This window comes from Nesoenas mayeri (genome assembly GCF_963082525.1).
Source record: "Nesoenas mayeri genome assembly, chromosome: 3".
In the NCBI taxonomy this organism is placed as follows: domain Eukaryota; kingdom Metazoa; phylum Chordata; class Aves; order Columbiformes; family Columbidae; genus Nesoenas; species Nesoenas mayeri.
In genome coordinates this window covers 91,546,046-91,564,540 of record NC_137544.1, presented here as the reverse complement: position 1 = coordinate 91,564,540, position 18,495 = coordinate 91,546,046, and the positions used below count along the sequence as shown (strand labels likewise).

Below are 18,495 nucleotides of genomic sequence, written 5' to 3'. Positions count from 1 at the left end.
AAGGCTAAGGCAACCTGAATTTAAAATATTTGGTTTTTAAGAATTACAGAGTTGATTGGATACCATCCAGAGGAGCTGCTGGGCCGTTCGGCTTATGAGTTCTACCATGCCTTGGACTCGGAGAGTATGACCAAGAGTCACCAGAACTGTAAGTAACGTTCTTATTTTTCTTCACAGTTTGCACATAAGGCACAACTTGACGTTACCTCAATAAGTAGCTGAAAATACAAATGCACCTTCTCTGCAGATATTCTCCGAGAACAGTATTTACACTTGGAAAGAAAACTTGCAGGCTACTGTGCTTGTCTAGCTCAAACCTGCTGCTGATCTTTACAGGATCTGATTTTTGTCACGATTAAAACTAAACTTGGATGGTAGAGAGGATTAGTCACTGTCTCTCTAAGGGATAATACAACGATCAGCTGAAAATCTGAAAAGCTGAGTTGGGCAGTAGTAGCCTGTTGAGAAGTGTCTTTACTAGAAGAGCAGCTGTAAAGGGTAACAGGAAGAGCTTATTGCAGTGTGTTTTTGAATGTCTTTCTTCTGCTACCAAATAACAGCTATCTTCCCTACCCAAAGCAGACGTGTGAGGAGACTTTCTGAAAGAGATATGCATTATACAAATAATATATACTGCTAGGAACAGCTTCTTCTTGTTACTCTTATGCCTATGTAAACTGTTTTTAATGTAAAGTACCCAAATTATTCCAGGAGCAGAGATGAGATCCACAATCTGCTCCCTCTCTTCAGCAGGCCATACAGTTACACTTCCTCTCTCTCTTACAAGAGGTGTCTTAAGATTACTGGATTTCAGGCTTCAGTTTCTGTCCTCAGAGTTGGCGCTATGGCTGGAGACAGCATGGTGCACTAATGTACAAATGACATTTCCCACCCTTGGCTGTTACAGCCACTGAATTAGTGTATGGGAGAGTTCTCAGACACGTCACTAAAATATCTGCTGCTACTCTTTTTATAAAAACAAAGCAAAGCTCCTAGACTATGGTCCACAAGCTAAAAGAAAAAGAAAAAACGCTTTGTAGTTACTATGGTCAAGGTCTCAGTCCTCAAGAAAAAGCCCATGACGTAGGTCAGGTCTGTAGGGAATTGTCTACCAAACAGACTTACAGAGAGTATTTCTGTACTTCCCAGAGAAAAGTAGCAGCAAAGAATAACTGCCTGACCTTAAGAGGAAAAGAGAATATGTGTTAGCTCTAATGGCAAGGATTCAGGACAGCTTTGAGTCAAAATGTTAATTGAAAGAATGCTTGGCAGTGATTAAAGCTGTGTGCTGTAAAATAGTGTTCCAGAGCTGCTTTAAAAAAATAATAGGAAAGAAATCACACTATATTTATAGAGAGTTTTTCTGGGAATGTATTTGTTAAAATTGTTTCTCAGGTAATGTGTTCATGCTTTTAACAGTGAAAAGGAGTTTGTGACACTCATAGATAAGCTGTCCATACCCTATGCTGGGCTATCGATGGTCATCCTGAGAAACCAGTGGGTGTGCTGCAGTGTTGCTTTTAAATCATTGTGTTGCATTTCTAAGAATGAGACAACACCGGGAAGGGAATTAAATGAGAGCTGGCAGTCTCTTTGGTAACAGGAATGAGTGAGCCCTTGTTGGTTATCCCTATCCAGTTAATTAAATGAGAGCACTGAAGTGGTACTTGTCCAAGTAAAGATTTCTGGAGAGCTTCTGGGACCCATGTTGACCACGCACTGATGGAGGTTTCTCCTCACTCTAGCAAGTTCTATTCACCTCACATAGTGCAGAGTTTATGTCTAGATGCCACTTGTGCCTACTGAAAAGAGCCATGTCCTACAAGTTTTTGCTGTTGGGCACGAGGACTAACGGAGAAGCAGAATGAAGGTGAGGGAAAGTTTAGAGGGGTGAGTTATACCAGCAAAAATGCTCAAGGCACTGTGCGTTGCACAGGTTACAAATATTTAGGATCAAACTGTTCCATAGTGTTTATCATAGCACAGGAGCAGCATGGGTGATCTTTACTGTTGGAAGCACAGGACCAAAATCTGTGCTAAATGCTGTTGCCAACAATACAACCATCAGTTTACATCTCCAGCAAATTCGACCCCTTTTGTTTTTCTAAAATAAATACTTCCCATGTCTTCTGGGACAGTCCAGCTTCTCACCAACTCGGAGAACAACCACATAGGCGAAGTGACAGCAAGCTGTGACTTGAGAAAACACATAAGTTGTCCAAATAGGGTTTCATAATGTGTGCCATTGAGATGTTGTCTAATGCACAGGGTAACCAAGCAGGTATATAGCTTATACACAACTTACTAGTTCTTCCTAGCATCTAGCTATGCAGAACTTATTAGTCCTTCCTGGGCATGTTCATTTTATACATGGAAATATCCACCTCAAAATTAATGTTCAGCACACTTGTATTTATTGAACAATAATTTTTATTAGAAATATTCTATCTATAGAGTATATATTCATGCAATAATACAGTCATCAATTCTGACAGTGCCAACCATTTAGTGTTGTAAAGATGCATAAGAAATAGAGGAAGGAAACTAAAGTTTGAAGGGAGGGAGTGAAACCTCAAAAATTAGTCTCTTGGATAGCAGCAGAAGTCCTTCCCTTTCCTTCCTTCTAATTTAGTGATAGATCATGCTTATTGTAGTTTGACTGTACTGCAGTTAGTTGCTCTTTTTTTCTCCTGAGGTGAAACGATGACCTCACATAGAAGCAAGCCACAATAGTGTTTGTGTTCTTGTCTGGAAGTATAGTTGCATATAGAGTACAAAAGTCTCAATCAGTCATCATCAAATGGAAGATTAGAATGTGTTTAGCAGTATTTAGCATACCTAGTTTTTCACGTGTTGTGCAAGATGAAAATCTCTGTCTTGTTACCTAAATCTACACAAAAGATTGACCACAGAGCTATATTTTCCAATGCAGTGATTAAATGGAAGTGATTATAGATTATTAGGGTCAGGTCTTGTTGCCATTAAAGCCAATAGGAATTTTGCTGTTGACATCAGTGAATATGCAGAAGCTCAACAAGCCTTCCAAGTAAATCATAGTTCTTGAATGTCTCACAGCAATTAAAAAAAACCAAAATTTGTGTTCAGTTAAATTCATCCCTGCCTTCCCCCTTTCTCCACTCAAAGATAAGGAGTATAATTTGGAGCCTGTTTCACTGAGATGTTACTACTTCTATAAAGATACAGGTAATGTGTACTTTAAAAAAAAAAAAGAAAAAAGAGAAGAGAAGTTCACTCTGAACGCAGAACCTTAAATGTAGCATTGATAGCAAAGTCAATAGTTGCAAGTGTATTAGTAATTTATGAGATTACCCCATGGAGGGATTCTGCTGTACTTTATTATATCAGAACATGACATGCTTTGAATAATAATAATAAAAAAGATTAAAGCAGTAAAAAGCTTCTTTGTAATGCAACAGGCGCCTACACTGTGACTCTTATTGATGAGCTGATGATTAGGAAGCAGTGTAATTATGTTTCACAAGCAGAGCAGAACAGTCCAGTCACTAAAACACTTTGAAATGAAAGCCTTTTGATTTTGTTCCACCAGAAGTATTTAATCAATAAAAGTAATGTTCTACTTTGTCTAAATAAATTAAATGAAGGATGATTAAATACTCCTAGGCAGAAAACAAACAAACTCCAGAGACAGAAGGATAAACACAGCAACAATTATCTGCAGAACAGTTGTTGCATTTCACAGGCCTGGATTTGTACATTTGTATGGTGGTGATGTAGGAGAGACCGACAATAAATAGCTTCTGTTAATGGCCACATTCACAAGGAATTTTTCTGTACAAAACCTGCAGAATCAAGTTTCCAGCCTTACTGAGTCAAATTGCATAACTGTTAGGGCATTAGTTCGATGACATACTGTCTTCAGGCATAAAAGCTGTTTAAAAGACAAGATTGCCAATGTGGTCAAAAGTTTAGTTGAGCCAGTTCCCACTTTTGCTACTCAGTGCAACTATGTCTGCTTACAAATACAGACCCTTATTAGTGCCAGTACTGCTTGTGTACTCCAGCCCTAATTTTATTGCCATCAACAATATTTTTCCTCAACTGACAACTGTGAATTGAATGACAATATTCATTGCTTTTAGGAATGGGTTTACAACAGATAAGATGTCATAAAACTTCACATCTCAATAGTCCAAAGCTCCATACTGAAAACTCATTCTTTTCAAATATTACAAAATATTTAGGAGGGGGCATTTCACCCTTTCAATACCTAGATGAAGCTTTAAACCCGAGTTGTATTACTGTGAGTTTATGGCTTAAAAAACACAGGCCAGTTCAAAAACACGTTTTGAGTTAAACAAACATTATTTGATTTATCACATGGGTCTTGGTTCCTTCTCAGCAGCTAATTTCAAGCTATTGCAGAGGAACGGCTCAGTTCCAGCAGACAGAGAAGTACAGTAGTTCAGCTTTATTTTTCTCATAGACAAAACAGTCCCATTTACCGTTTTTGATACTTTTTTAAGAGTGACATTTCTTCTTGTTGATATCACCAGCTCCTCACTCTAAGGTATAAAAAGAGGTATAGATTCAAACCATGAGATTTTAAAATTTTTTTTGTGAGAATAGCTTTTAAATCATCTGAGTCTCGGGCTTATCCATCACCTAAATAATGAACCTATTAAACAGTTTCCTGAATAAATTCACTTTTCTACAGATCAACTTAGGAGCCCAAACTGAAGCACTTCTAGGACAGGAACTCTCACAGAACATGCCATCAGCAGGCATTATTTTGAGGATCTTATATTAAATTTTTAAAAAATCTCACAGTCTGATGTGAATACTCAGACCATCTCAAGAATTCAAATTTCCAATCTGGAGAGGCAACCTCAAATGAACAGCCCCTTTTATATTTCAAATGGCTGAATCTTCACAAAGTTAAGCATCCTTGCTAATAAATGCCTTAGTACGGTTTTGCATAATGCAAACTCAGAAGTGGGTTTATTTAAAACAAGCATTATATATTGTGTGTTCCTGTCCTGCTGCATTATTTATCTCTCTCTGCCCCCTTTTCTCAGTGTGTACAAAAGGTCAAGTAGTGACGGGGCAGTACCGAATGCTCGCCAAGCATGGTGGATACGTATGGCTGGAGACTCAGGGGACGGTGATTTACAACACTCGCAACCTGCAGCCTCAGTGTATCGTTTGTGTCAACTACGTGCTGAGGTAAGTCCTGTGGGACACAAAATCATGCATGTATTTATGTGTTGGAAGAAACACAATAATCAGAGGAACTTTTGAAGGGTCTATTTATTCAGTGTTGTTATTCTGAAATCAGTTTAGTCATGTTTGTTCAGTCTTGTTTACTGCTGTTAGACTTCGATGAAAAATGCGGCATGCCTGTTCCCATACACGCTGTCGAAACACACCACAGCCTTTCTCTTGTGCAGAATGGCTGCTGGGCTGATTCACCAGAGTATAAAGCCTGCACTGATTTTATTGTGTAACACAACTGCTAATATGTTTTGTTTTTCTAATTCTGTCACAGAGAGAAAAAATTAAGTAGTGATTGTCTCTTTTGTTGCTAAGAGAAGCTGTTTTCTGCCTCAAAAATCAGAACCAATCAGGAGTTTTGCCTCTGTTTGGCAAAACTCAAGTATTTTTGGTCCTAGATGGGGCTAAAATAGGAAATACTTATTTGAGTGATAGTCTGGGTCATTATAACCTCAACTACATCCCTTTACAAAGCACAGCAACAAAGCCCAGAGTATTCCCACAGAAATCCTGACCACACTCTCTGCGTCATCTGAGCTGGTGGTGCTCAGCAACGCTGGAACGGTGCCTCGCCTGACGGGAGCCCGGCTTGCCACCGAGTGGCCAAAATGCTCCTATGGGCCCCAGCTTTAGGGAGTTTATGCTGCAAAATACCTAAAACCCATTTTCTTGTCAGTGAAATTGAGAAGAACGACATCGTGTTCTCCATGGACCAAACGGAATCACTCTTCAAGCCTCACCTGCTGACGATGAGCACCGCCTATGAGAGCGGCATCCCCAGCACAGAGAAGAGTGACTTCTTGTTTACTAAGTTAAAGGAGGAACCAGAGGAACTTGCTCAGCTGGCACCAACACCCGGCGATGCCATTATTTCCCTGGATTTTGGTTAGTATTTGTATAAATAATTTTTGTGTAACAAAGAACCACGTATGAGCTTCCATTTAGGAGCTTAACAGACAAGGTCTGTTTGCTGTGTGTACAAATCAGGAGTAATGGCTGTAAGAGCCCATGTGCTCACACCAGTGGAAAATTTCTGTGAATGAGAGCAGAATCAGGCTTTCTTGCTGACTAAACAACATGCATTAAGCCTATGCCAACTTATTGTCATGGCAACTAGGAACAGTGTTTACTTTCAATGAATAGCTGCAATTATATCATAACACAGCACAACCTAAAAGTGTCTATTAATACTGTTAGACCTCCATGCAGGGACACAGAAGTTTGAGGAAGCCCCTGCCTTCACCACTGCTGTTTTGACACCAAACAAAGCGTGGCCAGCGGAAGGGAAAAGCCATGCTGCTCAAGGTGAAACACTGACAATACCGTCCTTTACAATGCCTCAGATTGCACCTGGCAGCAGTACTCCAAGCGCAAGCAGCAACAGTAGCTGTTCCACGGTAAGAGGAGCTTTTTTTAAAAAAAAAAAATGCATGCTGTGTTTTGTATGTAAGTCCCATCAACACATGTAGATGGTGTTTTCATGCTGGCAGTCTCATTGCTTATTAACAACCCCCAGTGTATCTATGTCCTTCCTGTACTGCATTTATCTTAAGCATCAATAGCAAAAACATCAAATTGGACCTGCATCCTCTCTCTACATTGCAATCCTCATTTTCTCGCAGCTGTCCCTCAGTAATTACTATAACCTATAAAAATAACCAGTAGAAGAATATGCTACCACCTTTCATGGAGTGAGTCTTAAATAAAAATCCAATGTAAAATGGTGTGGCACTGGAAGCATTACCCCCGACCCATATGGCCTCTTTCTGTTTGTTAATTGGAAGCTGTAGGCTCCAGTCCAGAAACTTTATGCAACTGAGGCTTGAAAGCAGCTCCATGGAGTTCCTCACTGAAAGAATTAATGTGCTTTCAGGGCATTGCCCCCAAGAGTGGGAGCCACTCTTAGCCAGCTTTTGACTAGACGATGTCCAATTTTAATTTTAGTAAAGACACTGAGGTGGTGCTAAGCATCTCCCTTCTTGGCACAAGTATTTAATAGTGTACATCTCATGGTGCTGCTCCCAGTTGCCAAAACAAACAAATAAATAAACCAAACCGAACAACAACAACAAAAACCCACCACCAACAACAAAACACATGAAACATTTAAACTAAGATGACAACCAGGTTCCTGTATTGAGTGCCTTTGTTAATCAGTATAACTGTCAAATTTTGTAATGACAAGTAATCATTGTTGGAGAAAAGCATAGGATAGAAATGGACAGTTTGGGTTCTGAGGACACTATATATGCAGCCTGGTATCACAGGAAGGATCTGTTACTGAATAGCAAAGGATAAACTGCATGATGCTAAGCCAATACTGTGGTTATCTTGCTGCTTATATCAATTTCTTATTTCTGTTCAGCCAAGCAGCCCAGGAGATTATTACAATTCTGTGGATGAAGATTTTAAGATTGAGGTGATTGAAAAACTCTTTGCCATGGACACAGAATCAAAAAATCAGTGCAACTCCCAGGTAAGGAACTACTCTCTCTTCCAAAAGCCATAAAAATCAGTCCCCTGCTAGCAGATAGTACAGATATCTGCTGTATATGCAGGTGTAGTAACATACATGCGAACTGCATTTTCACATGTACACCAAAACTTTGATGCGCAACACTAACAAAAATATACACTTTCAAAAGCTGGGGTGTAAGTTGCTACCCCTAACTCTCTGAAGCAAGTGTCTTAGGGTGTCACTGTGCTGGCACTGCTAAGAAGAAAGAAGCAGCAGAGCGCTTTCACGATTTAGAAGCTTCTGTAGACTGGATAAAGAATATAAGCAGCAGCATTTTTTTTTTTTTAAATCTGGCCTAATGACTAGCAAGTAAACATCCTTTCTAGAACAAAATATAAATAAACTAATTCTTGCAAAACTTCAACGTGAGAAAGAAATGCCCCTCATAGTACATGCCTCCTTTAACTACAAAATGAAAACTGTCATTTTGGATATATTCCCCTTGGAGGATTTCAGAGAAATGTGACAATTACTTGCACATGAAGTAACATAAAGTGCCAGCCTTCTGCACTCTAACCAGGGTGTATGTAGAGAAAATTCCTCTATAAATAACTTTCTTAATTCTCCACTATTGTAGCATTACAGTAAGTGAATAGAAAGCAGAGGCTTGATTTAGCCCACCTTATTTTAGGTACTGAATTGAAATGCCTTTGTTAAGAGCTTGTATTTCTCAATAGTTAAGAGAAAGGAGCAGGCATTGCTGACTGGAAGCTCAGACCTTACACTCAGGTCCTTCAGTTAATCCCATAGAAAGTCTGGGGGGACTGGAGCCCAGATGAAGTGCTTCAATTTGCCAGTCCAGTTTGCAGATTGAGTAAGATACAGGTAGGCTGTAGTCAATATCCTGAAGAAATTTAAGTTTTGGCATAGAAACAGGACTAAGAGCAATAAAAAGAGTGGACAGGTAGGAGGAAGATGTGGATCAAGATCAAACTCAGTGCAAGACTTGACATGTGCAAGCTTCAGTTTTGTCAGACTCAGCATCTGCTTGCTCAGGTGTGTCCCACCACATCAGCAGGTTTGCCTGGTGAGAAAAATGAGTGTTAGAAGAGTGTCCCTGTCATGAGCTGACTAGTAGCCCAACATTCATTTCATCCTCTCTTCAGCTCTGGTCAAACGCCAAGAGAAATGAATTTAAATATGACTAGTTCTCCATGGAAATAAAAAGTACAGATTTAAGTGCAATGGAGTCCTTCCAACTACACTTTTTTAAACTTTTGCATTTTTAGATGCTTTTTTTTTTTCCATGTAGCTGGATTATGAGAAAGCTGTATTTTCTATTTTAGCATGAAAAAGACTGAGGTTGAACTACATACTACATGTAGAGTTCTGGCAGACATGTTATTCAAAGCTCAATGAAAAACAAGATCTAGTTCTAATCACAGTGGTGCTGCAGGCTGCATGCAAGCTCCTTTAGCAAATACTGCTTATCTGAGAGGGTTTTTTTTCCTTTTTTTGTCATATTTTGCTGCTGATGATATGATGTACATGTATGCTAGTCACAGAAATAAGACATCTTTAAATAGGTGCTGGCCAGTTTCATGTAGGTAAATTGGGCATATAGTGATTTTTTTCAGCTTCACATCTACTAGTATTTCATATCACACTAACTGCCACAACTATTACTAACTTTTAGTTTCTTCATCAACTTTACTTTTATGCAGACTGACTTCAATGAACTGGACCTTGAAACCTTGGCTCCTTACATTCCTATGGATGGAGAAGATTTCCAGCTCAGCCCAATCTGCCAAGAAGAACGTCCTCTCTCTGAAAGTGCACAAAATACCCAGCAGAGTCTAAGTAGCATGAGTTCCATCTTCCAACCCCTTGCTTCTGCTTCACAGAATCAGTTTCCCCCAGAGAAATATCGCCCACAGATATCAAATAAAAACATGAACCCTGGTCACGGGTCCCTGTCATCAGTGTTCTTCAACAATGTGAGTAGGTCATCACTGCCACCGTACCATCATCAAGCCAGCACTCCCCTGTCTTCGATGGGAGGAAGACCAAACACCCAGTGGCCACCTGATCCCCCATTAGAATATGTTCCTGCTAAATGGAGACTCATGGATAAATACTCAGGATCCCTATCGAGTTCCCCTTCAGGGCCACCAATACATTCTCACAGCATGCCCATATATAAAAAAAGGTAAGCGTTTTGAGGGGTATAACTATGTATTTTACTCAGAAAAGAATTTTGGGGGTAGGGAGGAGTCATACTATTGAAAAATTTTCTCGATTCAGCTGGAATAATTGTTGTGATGAGCATCATATTGCACTTTTGGGGAAATTAGTGTGGTGCTCTCCCAGTGGCAGTCATCCTAGGGGAAGCAGAAGGATGCTAATTTTTTTTGGTGCTCATGAGGATGCGTGGATGGATTTCCTGCTGGTCAGGTAAAGATAGTGACCCAAGTAATTTTGGGAAGCCTGCTTGACTTTATGCAGTTATAAACAAATTCTGAAAAGGCTTACTGGTCCAGCAGTAAGCTAGGACCCATGCATAATTTCTTATTTTACACCAATTTTTTGCACAACAGAAAACAGGGGAAAAGGAGGGATAAAAGAACATTTACTGTGGCACATGTAAATATTACATCTAAGATTTGAAATTACAGGGACTTCTTTTCTACAGCCCTTTTTTGCCTCAATCACTTTCTTACACATGTGAACAGCATGAGATGAGATGTAGGTCAGAGGCTACAGTCCTAGAAGTTTCCTCTCGTAGCTACAAGCTTCTCTGTAGCTCTTGGGTAGCACGCAGTGTGGGTCTTCTGTGTTGGTCATGCTAAAACATTGAGGACATATGTGAAATAGCAATGGTCATTTTAAACCATGAAGCACTGCAGTTTACCTGTAGTTTGCTTTCTGGGTTTTCTTCTTGTTGACAGAAATACTGAATGTGTCTGAATGTGCATCTGGAAAGAGAGAGTTTGTCCCCAAACAGCAACCCTGTGTGTTCATGTTTAGGATGCAAAGGGACAGGTGTGGCTCTCAAAATCCTGTCCTTAAAAATCACATTACTTTCTTTTCCACGGCATTTCTAATTCTGTCTGGAGATTCCTAGAGGCTTTTTATGCCAGACTTTCATTAGTCGTTGATCCCAAAAGTAAAAAGTTTCCAAAGTTTGTAGGATGACTAACAAAAAGAAATAAAAATATTTGTTTGAGGTCTGTCTGCTGTCCTGTGTCAGACACCTTGAATAAAAGAAGGATCTGTATAGAAGATGGTTTAGATTTGCCTCCCTGCTCACTCACCCATAGATCTTTTCTCCACAGGCCCCTGGATGCCTTTGGGCAGCGAGGCATAGATATAAACCCGGCGAGAATTGCACTATCTAACAGTTTGAAACTGAAGCGACAACTGGATTATGAAGAACAGGCATTGCAACAGCTGAGTGGGGTAATCATAAGAAATGCATCCCCTTCACAACTTTGAACTCACCGTGGTCATTGGTGTAATTATTTGTTTTACTTTTCTTCACATTCTAGGGAGATCCATCTGTCATAAACCCATCACACCTAATGTGGAAGAGAATGAAGTTTCTCAAAGGGGAAAACTGTTCCTTGATTACAGAAAAGAAGGCTCTCAGCACAAGTATTCTTACTGGTAAGACAAAAGAAAGTGGTTTTGCAATGTTAAGTATTGAAACAAATTTTAAGACAGGTTGAACAGAAACAGAAACTCCTTCAAAAAGAGGTGTAAATAACCTCATTCAATATTACATTAAGCCAAAATTAAGGATTAGAACTGAACAATTTAAGGTACGTTTGATAGCTACAAGGTAGATGGTTTCAGGTATGTTCACAACCTTGTTCTGGAGGTATTAGAGATCACCATAGTGGAGATAGGTTTGCACCTCATGCTGATCCAAGGTGAGATGTCTCAGAGCTAGAACTAACTTTTTCTCTGCTATATGTGTTTCCTTACACAAGTGTATCTGCCATGCTACTTCTAGAGCTAGTGCTGTTTCTGGACTTCCTTTGGGACAAGATGTGGGTATGCCCACACTGTGCTGAGGATCGCTTTGAATTAGTATTATCTACTATAATAGTTACACTGGTTTAATTTAACTTTTTTTTTTTTTTCCCCTGCAATGTAAATCAGATGAATTTGTCTGTAACTCGAGAGGTTTGAGCCAAACAATGAATCAACTGCAGCAACAGCAGCAGCAGCAACAACCACCACCCACCTGTGGAAGTCCTGGTGAGAATTTGAAAACAGGAGCGTTTCCCCCTTCGTTTTACAGTTCCCAGTATCAGGACTATGGTGTCCAGACAGCTCATAAAACGTCAGGTAAGAGCTGTCAAATACAAAAGTTGGAAAATGTTGGTATTACATTCCAGTACTGATTCCATGAAAGAAAACACTTGAAAAAATAGAGAGGAGGTTGATAAACCAAGAATCAAATATGTATTGCTTCATAGAATGAAAAATTAGTTTTGTTGTTTAGTGTGAAACTTTAATGTTTACATTTGTAATATATGATGAAAAATTATTTTTGCCCTTCATTTCAATTAAACTTAATACATTTTAGCTTGGATGTCCAGTCATCCTCTGTCTGTACTCATGTCTTGTGATGTAGAATTGATTAAATTGTACTAAACAACTTCACTGCAGCATTGATATGGGAGGTTCGTAGGTTAGAGTCTGAACACATACCTTCTAAAAGTTAAAATAAGTAATTAAAGGAGACAAATATATGTCCTTTTTAACATATAAGGGGAGTGGGTGTCAATTTAGAAACTGTGTTGTTTACTACAGCTTTCCTCATCTGCACCAATATCATTTTTTTGAGAACAATTAAATTGGGGGTGGAGGTGAAAAACTGCAGCCGTCCTTGTGACCCGCTTGCAAATCTTCAATGCAGAGCAATGCAGAAGTTTGCTCTGAAACTGTAACTGCTGGTGGTTTGAGGCATATTGACAAAAACACAAAATGAAATGGTAACTGCTGTAAACAAAAGAGAGAGGAGAGGAAAGAAGTTCTGCCTCTGGTCTCAGCACCATGACTGACTTCACTCATCTTTTCCAGGTATGACCAGTCGGCTGCTGGGACCCTCTTTTGAACCCTACTTGTTGCCCGAGTTGACGAGATATGACTGTGAGGTGAACGTCCCCGTTTTGGGCAGCTCTACGCTTCTGCAGGGCAGTGAACTGCTCAGAGCACTGGACCAGGCAACCTGAGCAATCCTGCAATATTCCGTGGCCTATACTGTTCAAAAACAGCTTCAGTTTTTAAATATATTTTTGCAAGTAGACAATTTCTAATACCAATACACTTTTACAGGATTTTACTTAGATATTGAACCTGTCCACATTACCAAATAGTGGCCTTTTGAAGTTACTCACTTTATTATTCTTATTAAAGAAATACATCTACTGTATTTTCTCTATTGCAATTAAAGTGTTGTTTAGAGAGTTTGATTACCCTCCCCTTATCTCATTACCTGTAATTTATACTCTGAAATTTTCTTGAAATTTCATGCTAATAAAAAGCTGTGGTATAAATGCCTCACCATGGGATATTTTGGCTGCAGTTCAGCAAAGATTTATTTTTATTGCCAAAGATTGAATGAAACAAATTTGATCTCCAACCACAGTTTTTTGTTGATCTGCCAAACTGAAATCCTTTGAGTCTTTCTGCTTTCCAGCATTTATCGTGTTGTAACTTTCGTAACTTTTGGAAATGTATACTAAAGAAAAATCCCAGCCTTCCACCTCCCCCATTCCCCTTCATTTTTATACACTTTGTTGAAAGAAATGTGAATGGTGAACTGCAATGTTTATGGGTATCTGTGAAAGTTGCACATTGTGAGCTTTTTTTCCCCTCAGAAGCAAGCGCCACATTCTCAGCTGCCTTACCCTGGCTTATCGCTGCAGCTAAGGGACTCCCACAGATTTACCCCAGTGGAGGATTTAGACCTGTGTTTTCGTTTGTGTTGGGGTTTCTTGTTTTGTTCTTTGTTGTTTCCTTTATTTTTTACACAAAACAGATTTTTAAAAAAAAATTTATTCTGGGTCAGTTTTTAATCATCTCTTGGTACTTTTACTGTATCTAGGACACAACAACTTTAAGAGCTGTTTCTGCTAGAACTAGTAGTCTTTGTTATGGTATTGCTGATATTTCAGGAATCTGACCAGCAGCCAGTACTAACACCTCTGATTAATGTTACCCTTTTTCATTTTATATGCTAGCTAGCAATATAATTGCAATATTGAATCGTTAAAAGTTAAAGTAGTATTTCCCACCATATTAGGCTAACTCAGTTATAAGTAGACAAAAGGAATTAAGGATTGTGTAGTGAGATTAATAGCTGGCAGGCAGGTCTCTATGATTTTTACTTGCCTTACATTAATCAGCAGCTGAAATGTCATTAAAAGGCAGCCAGACTTCTTCAGAGCTCCTTTCTAAATATTGTTAGTTGTCATGCACATATTTTTAAAAATAAGGCTTTGAATGCTTTCAAAGGCAAAGGGATTTGAAAGTTAAATTGCAACATATTTAAACAGCAAAAAAATATAAAGTCATAAAAGGCAGGTGAGCAGTTCTGACTTGAAAATACATAGACCTAGATATATGTTGGGATAGATCATTTTGTTTCCTCCACTGGTATAAATCATCATAGCTTCATTGAAGAAAACGGAACAGTGGCACTGTACAAAAGGTAAAAATCTGGCCCAGAACCTTAGAACAAAAGTGTATTATTTTGAGACTTCTGATTCTGCTGAAGCCTGGTTTATAAAATTGCTTTAAATCAATGCACTGACACCTGCAGACAGGGAGCCTTGGGTTCACAGAGCACTTCAGAGTTTGCTGTATTAAGTGAGTCTTAACCACATGTACTTAGAAAAGCTGAAAATCTTTTGTTATTGGTACATAATGTAAAAAATGATAGTCCCTATTGTAGGCAATCTTTCAAGAATTTATTACCAAAAATCATCTACTCCTAAAGTGAAGCTACTACTGTGTGGAAAAAATATATTGTAAGCATCAAAAAGCTGATGAAAATTGGCAAGCCAGATTTGACAAATTTGCAGTGGCAAGGAGTTAAATGCTTCAAGACACTTGAATACTGCTCTTCTGTTTCTTATTTGTGTAGTTTCAGCATTAAAAAATGTTATACCCTAACAGTTTACTAAAACACTCTGAAAAAAAATATTCCATGTCTTAATATTAATCATACTTTTTATCATAATTATTTCATAATCTATATTGCTGAATTCTTATTGACAATATTATAACTGTATGGGAACTTTAACTTGATAAGGAAATGTATTTTGACATTGATACCTTATTAAAAGTATACTGATCTTAAATTCTTTGTGACTCGTTTGCTATGAATTTGTTATTTGTTGTATCATTGTAAAACAAAAGTATTTATTAAATTATTTATAGAAAATAAAGGTTTCCATTGATCTTTGAAGAACAAAAGAACAAACAAACGTTACCCATATTTGAGAGCTGGGAAGTATCATGCCAAAGGTCCGTACCATCAACCTTCTCACAGAGTTTATCCCGCTTTCCTCAAATGGTGAATTAATGCCCTGCAGACCACTCTTCTGAAACATGTCCTGGGTTTCAGACCGCTGCTTCCATTTGTATTTCTGTCCGAGGAGCTGAGGGTGCCTCTTGCAATGCTACTCTCTGAAGAATGAAAAAAGAAAATTAAGTTGACAAAGCGACATTTTAGAGGCTGAATTGCCACAGTTCCCCACTTCGGTTTTTGTGGCAGTAACAAGAGCTGTCATGTTCTGGCAGTCCTGACAAGCCTGTGAATGATGGGCTTTCCTCGAGCCAAGCCTCTGCTTTACCCACCCAGTCCTTCATCCCAATGCTGCTCTTAAACACTTCAATCCTTTTCCCTACAGAAGTTGCCAGTTTTGCCTGTATAATGACACTGATCATGCTGTAGGAGTACAGACACATTAACAAATTCGTTTCCAAACATGCACTTAAATTCAGATGGGCCTGTGTGGAAGCTGTTGGTGCTTGATCCTTTTAAGAGCTGCCTTTGACACATCCAGTGCCCAACAGACACCCTTGAGCTTCACAAACAACAGTGAATCTTCTGAATAACCTGCATAAGTAGGCTATCATCGCTGCCTTGGAGAGATGGGATCCTCAGCAGGCTTCTAAATCTGTTGTAATTAACAGTAATCTCACAACACCCAGCAGTGAAGAGCCAATGGTGGTGTGTCTGTTACCCTCCCTGTTAAAGCATCCTGTTGATCTTTGGAGGCACTTGGACAAAGACTGGCTCAGCATGTCAGACCCTCACCTGACTGAATGTGGGGGAAAAAAAGCCAGTCTCTTAGAGATATTAACCTGTTCAGATCCATTTCTGTCTTTTAAAAGTTGTAATCACTAACAGCTAACATAAAACAGTGCTGCCAGGCATTCTTTTTTGGGGGTATACGAATATACCTTATTGCTAGCGTACTCGTTCTGAAGAGCTTCCAGCATTCACCACTCCCATATTGAAGCAGCTTAAGGAACATAGCCTTGATCTTCTCTTCCCCAACACTTCCTACTACAGCTAAACACTTCTGTTGGTTGAGGTTTTAGTGTTTTTCGTTTACATGTGTGAATGTCTTGGACAGCTAACCTCTGACATCGCAATTTATGTACCCAGAAGACCCAAACTCTGGCCGGAAAGATAACACGCAGATTGCATCAATAGTCCGAGTTTTGTTTTGCTGAACAGGGACTTAATTACAGCTTTTTTAAAACTTCCCCCCATCCCCCAGTAGGCCAGCAGAAGTACTTAAAATTAAGTGTACATCAGCTTTCACTGCTTAAAAGCATAATTTCTTGGCATCAGATCTTGTATCTCTAACAGCATAGCATGATCAGTTGAACTATGTTGTTTAAGACTCACTACATTCTGCTGAAAAACTGGGCAGTTTTACCAAGCTCTCATGCCGTGGGCTGGTCTCAGTCTCTGCCTGATTTTTGGAGGTCTGCCATCTTTTTCAAATGATCAAGCCAACGTTTTTCCTAGACCATAGATTTCATGCAGGTAAGATCACACTGTTTATCAAATAAATGACTACAACAAAGTACTACAGGAAATTCTCAAGATCCTCATATGTAATGCAATTACTAATAAAACTTAAAAAAACCCCAGATAACTTGGAGCAAAGTCCAACTATCTTTTAAGGTGAGACACCAGCTCCTAAGCAGAATACCGAGACCTGTGGAAAGCAGGTAATTCATCACATTGGTTTGCAACAGGAGCACAGGAACACACTCTCACAACTGCTCTGGTTCTAGGTGAAGGTTTCATCTGTTCCTTCTCCCTGAGGTAGCTTACAAAGCTATTCACAGACATGCCAGATATATAAATATATATATATATATATATATATATATATATATATGGGGGTTTTTTTAAGAACTACAGTGCAGAACTGGAAATATTCACCCACATTTAAATAAACAGCATTTTTTCCCCCCTTCCAACTCTTTTTTTATAGGCTTCCCAAGAGATGAAGGAACAATTTTGAAGAATAATGAAAATCCTCAACAATATTTTCTTAGGATTACAAAAGGTATCACATGTCCCTCTTCTGCTCCCTTAAGCGCAAGCCAATGCGCAACACAAGGGCCGCCTTTAGGTTCTCTGGGGCTGAAGGAGCCCTCTGAGCTCACCCTTGCCCAAGGGGAAAGCAAGCAGGGATTCCTCCTCCCCCAAGCTCTGTTTGTTGTTGTTGCTTTCCTTAGTCAGCTGAAGCTACAAAAGCACCATAGGAAGGCTCTAGTGATTGGTATGTATGCCATTTTTTGGTGTTTGCATTAAAAATGGCTTCAAATTAAAAAAAAATAAAAAAAATAAAAGTATGAAAAACCTTAGCTACTCAATTTCATTTGGAAGCATTATTGATATTTCTTTTGCCTGAAAGATACAGGCTGTAGTTTTGGCAGCCTGTGATGTGCTGCAGGTCTCACATGGAACATTTTCCTTGAAGAAGCCCTAAATTCCTGTAAACAAAGAGTTACTTAATTCAGTCACACCTCTCAATTAGTAATGCGGTGACACATGGTTAAGATGTTTCATCAGGGAACAGAAGCACATGCATGAACCTGGCTTTCAAAGCCCACCTGCAAGCCAGCTGCACCATCTGCTTCTGCTGCCTCTGACACAGAATCAAGGAATGGTTGGGGTTGGAAGGGACCTCTGGAGATCATCTAGTCCAGGAGTATCAAATTCATTTTCATGGGGGGCCACATCAGCCTTGCTGTTGCCTTCAAAGGGCCGAATGTAATTGCAGGACTGTATTAATGTGAGTACTCCTACATTTATACAGTCCTAAAATTACATTCTGCCATTTGAAAGCAACCATGAGGCTGATGTGACCCCCGGTGAAAATGAGTTTGACACCCCTGATCTAGTCCAACCCACCTGCTAAAGCAGGTTCATCCAGATCAGGTTGCACAGGAATGTGTCCAGGCAAGTCTAGGATGTCTCCAGAGAAGGAGAGTCCACAGCCTCTCTGGGCAGCCTGTTCCAGGGCTCTGGCACCCTCAGAGTAAAGAAGTTTTTCCTCATATTCAGACGGAACCTCCTATGGTTCAGTCTGTGCCCATTGCTCCTCATCCTATCATTGGGCACCACTGAAAGGAGTCTGGTCCCATCCTCTCAACATCTACCCTTGAGATATTTATAAACACTGATGAGATCCCCTCTCAGCCTTCTCTTCTCCAGGCTTCTCTCAGTCTCTCCT

The 18,495-nt window shown here is 39.4% G+C and overlaps 1 protein-coding gene across 8 annotated transcripts in view; it reads left to right on the top strand.

Annotated features, from left to right (window-relative positions):
* The window catches only part of EPAS1 (endothelial PAS domain protein 1), a 78,013-nt gene extending 62,923 nt beyond the window's left edge, over positions 1 to 15,090 (top strand). For 2 of the 8 annotated variants that reach the window (XM_080342379.1, XM_080342375.1), the window contains 10 exons: positions 42 to 148; positions 5,058 to 5,205; positions 5,930 to 6,138; positions 6,463 to 6,650; positions 7,619 to 7,729; positions 9,436 to 9,920; positions 11,032 to 11,170; positions 11,260 to 11,377; positions 11,876 to 12,064; positions 12,803 to 15,090. In XM_080342379.1, coding sequence (XP_080198505.1) covers positions 42 to 148; positions 5,058 to 5,205; positions 5,930 to 6,138; positions 6,463 to 6,650; positions 7,619 to 7,729; positions 9,436 to 9,920; positions 11,032 to 11,170; positions 11,260 to 11,377; positions 11,876 to 12,064; positions 12,803 to 12,954 — 1,846 coding nt within the window. In that variant the 3' untranslated portion in view covers positions 12,955 to 15,090. Of the gene's footprint in view, positions 1 to 41; positions 149 to 5,057; positions 5,206 to 5,929; positions 6,139 to 6,450; positions 6,651 to 7,618; positions 7,730 to 9,435; positions 9,921 to 11,031; positions 11,171 to 11,259; positions 11,378 to 11,875; positions 12,065 to 12,802 lie in introns of all 8 variants that reach the window. The other 6 variants (XM_080342377.1, XM_080342381.1, XM_080342378.1 and 3 more) reach the window with 3 other exon arrangements.
* The last annotated feature ends 3,405 nt before the right edge of the window (positions 15,091 to 18,495 follow it).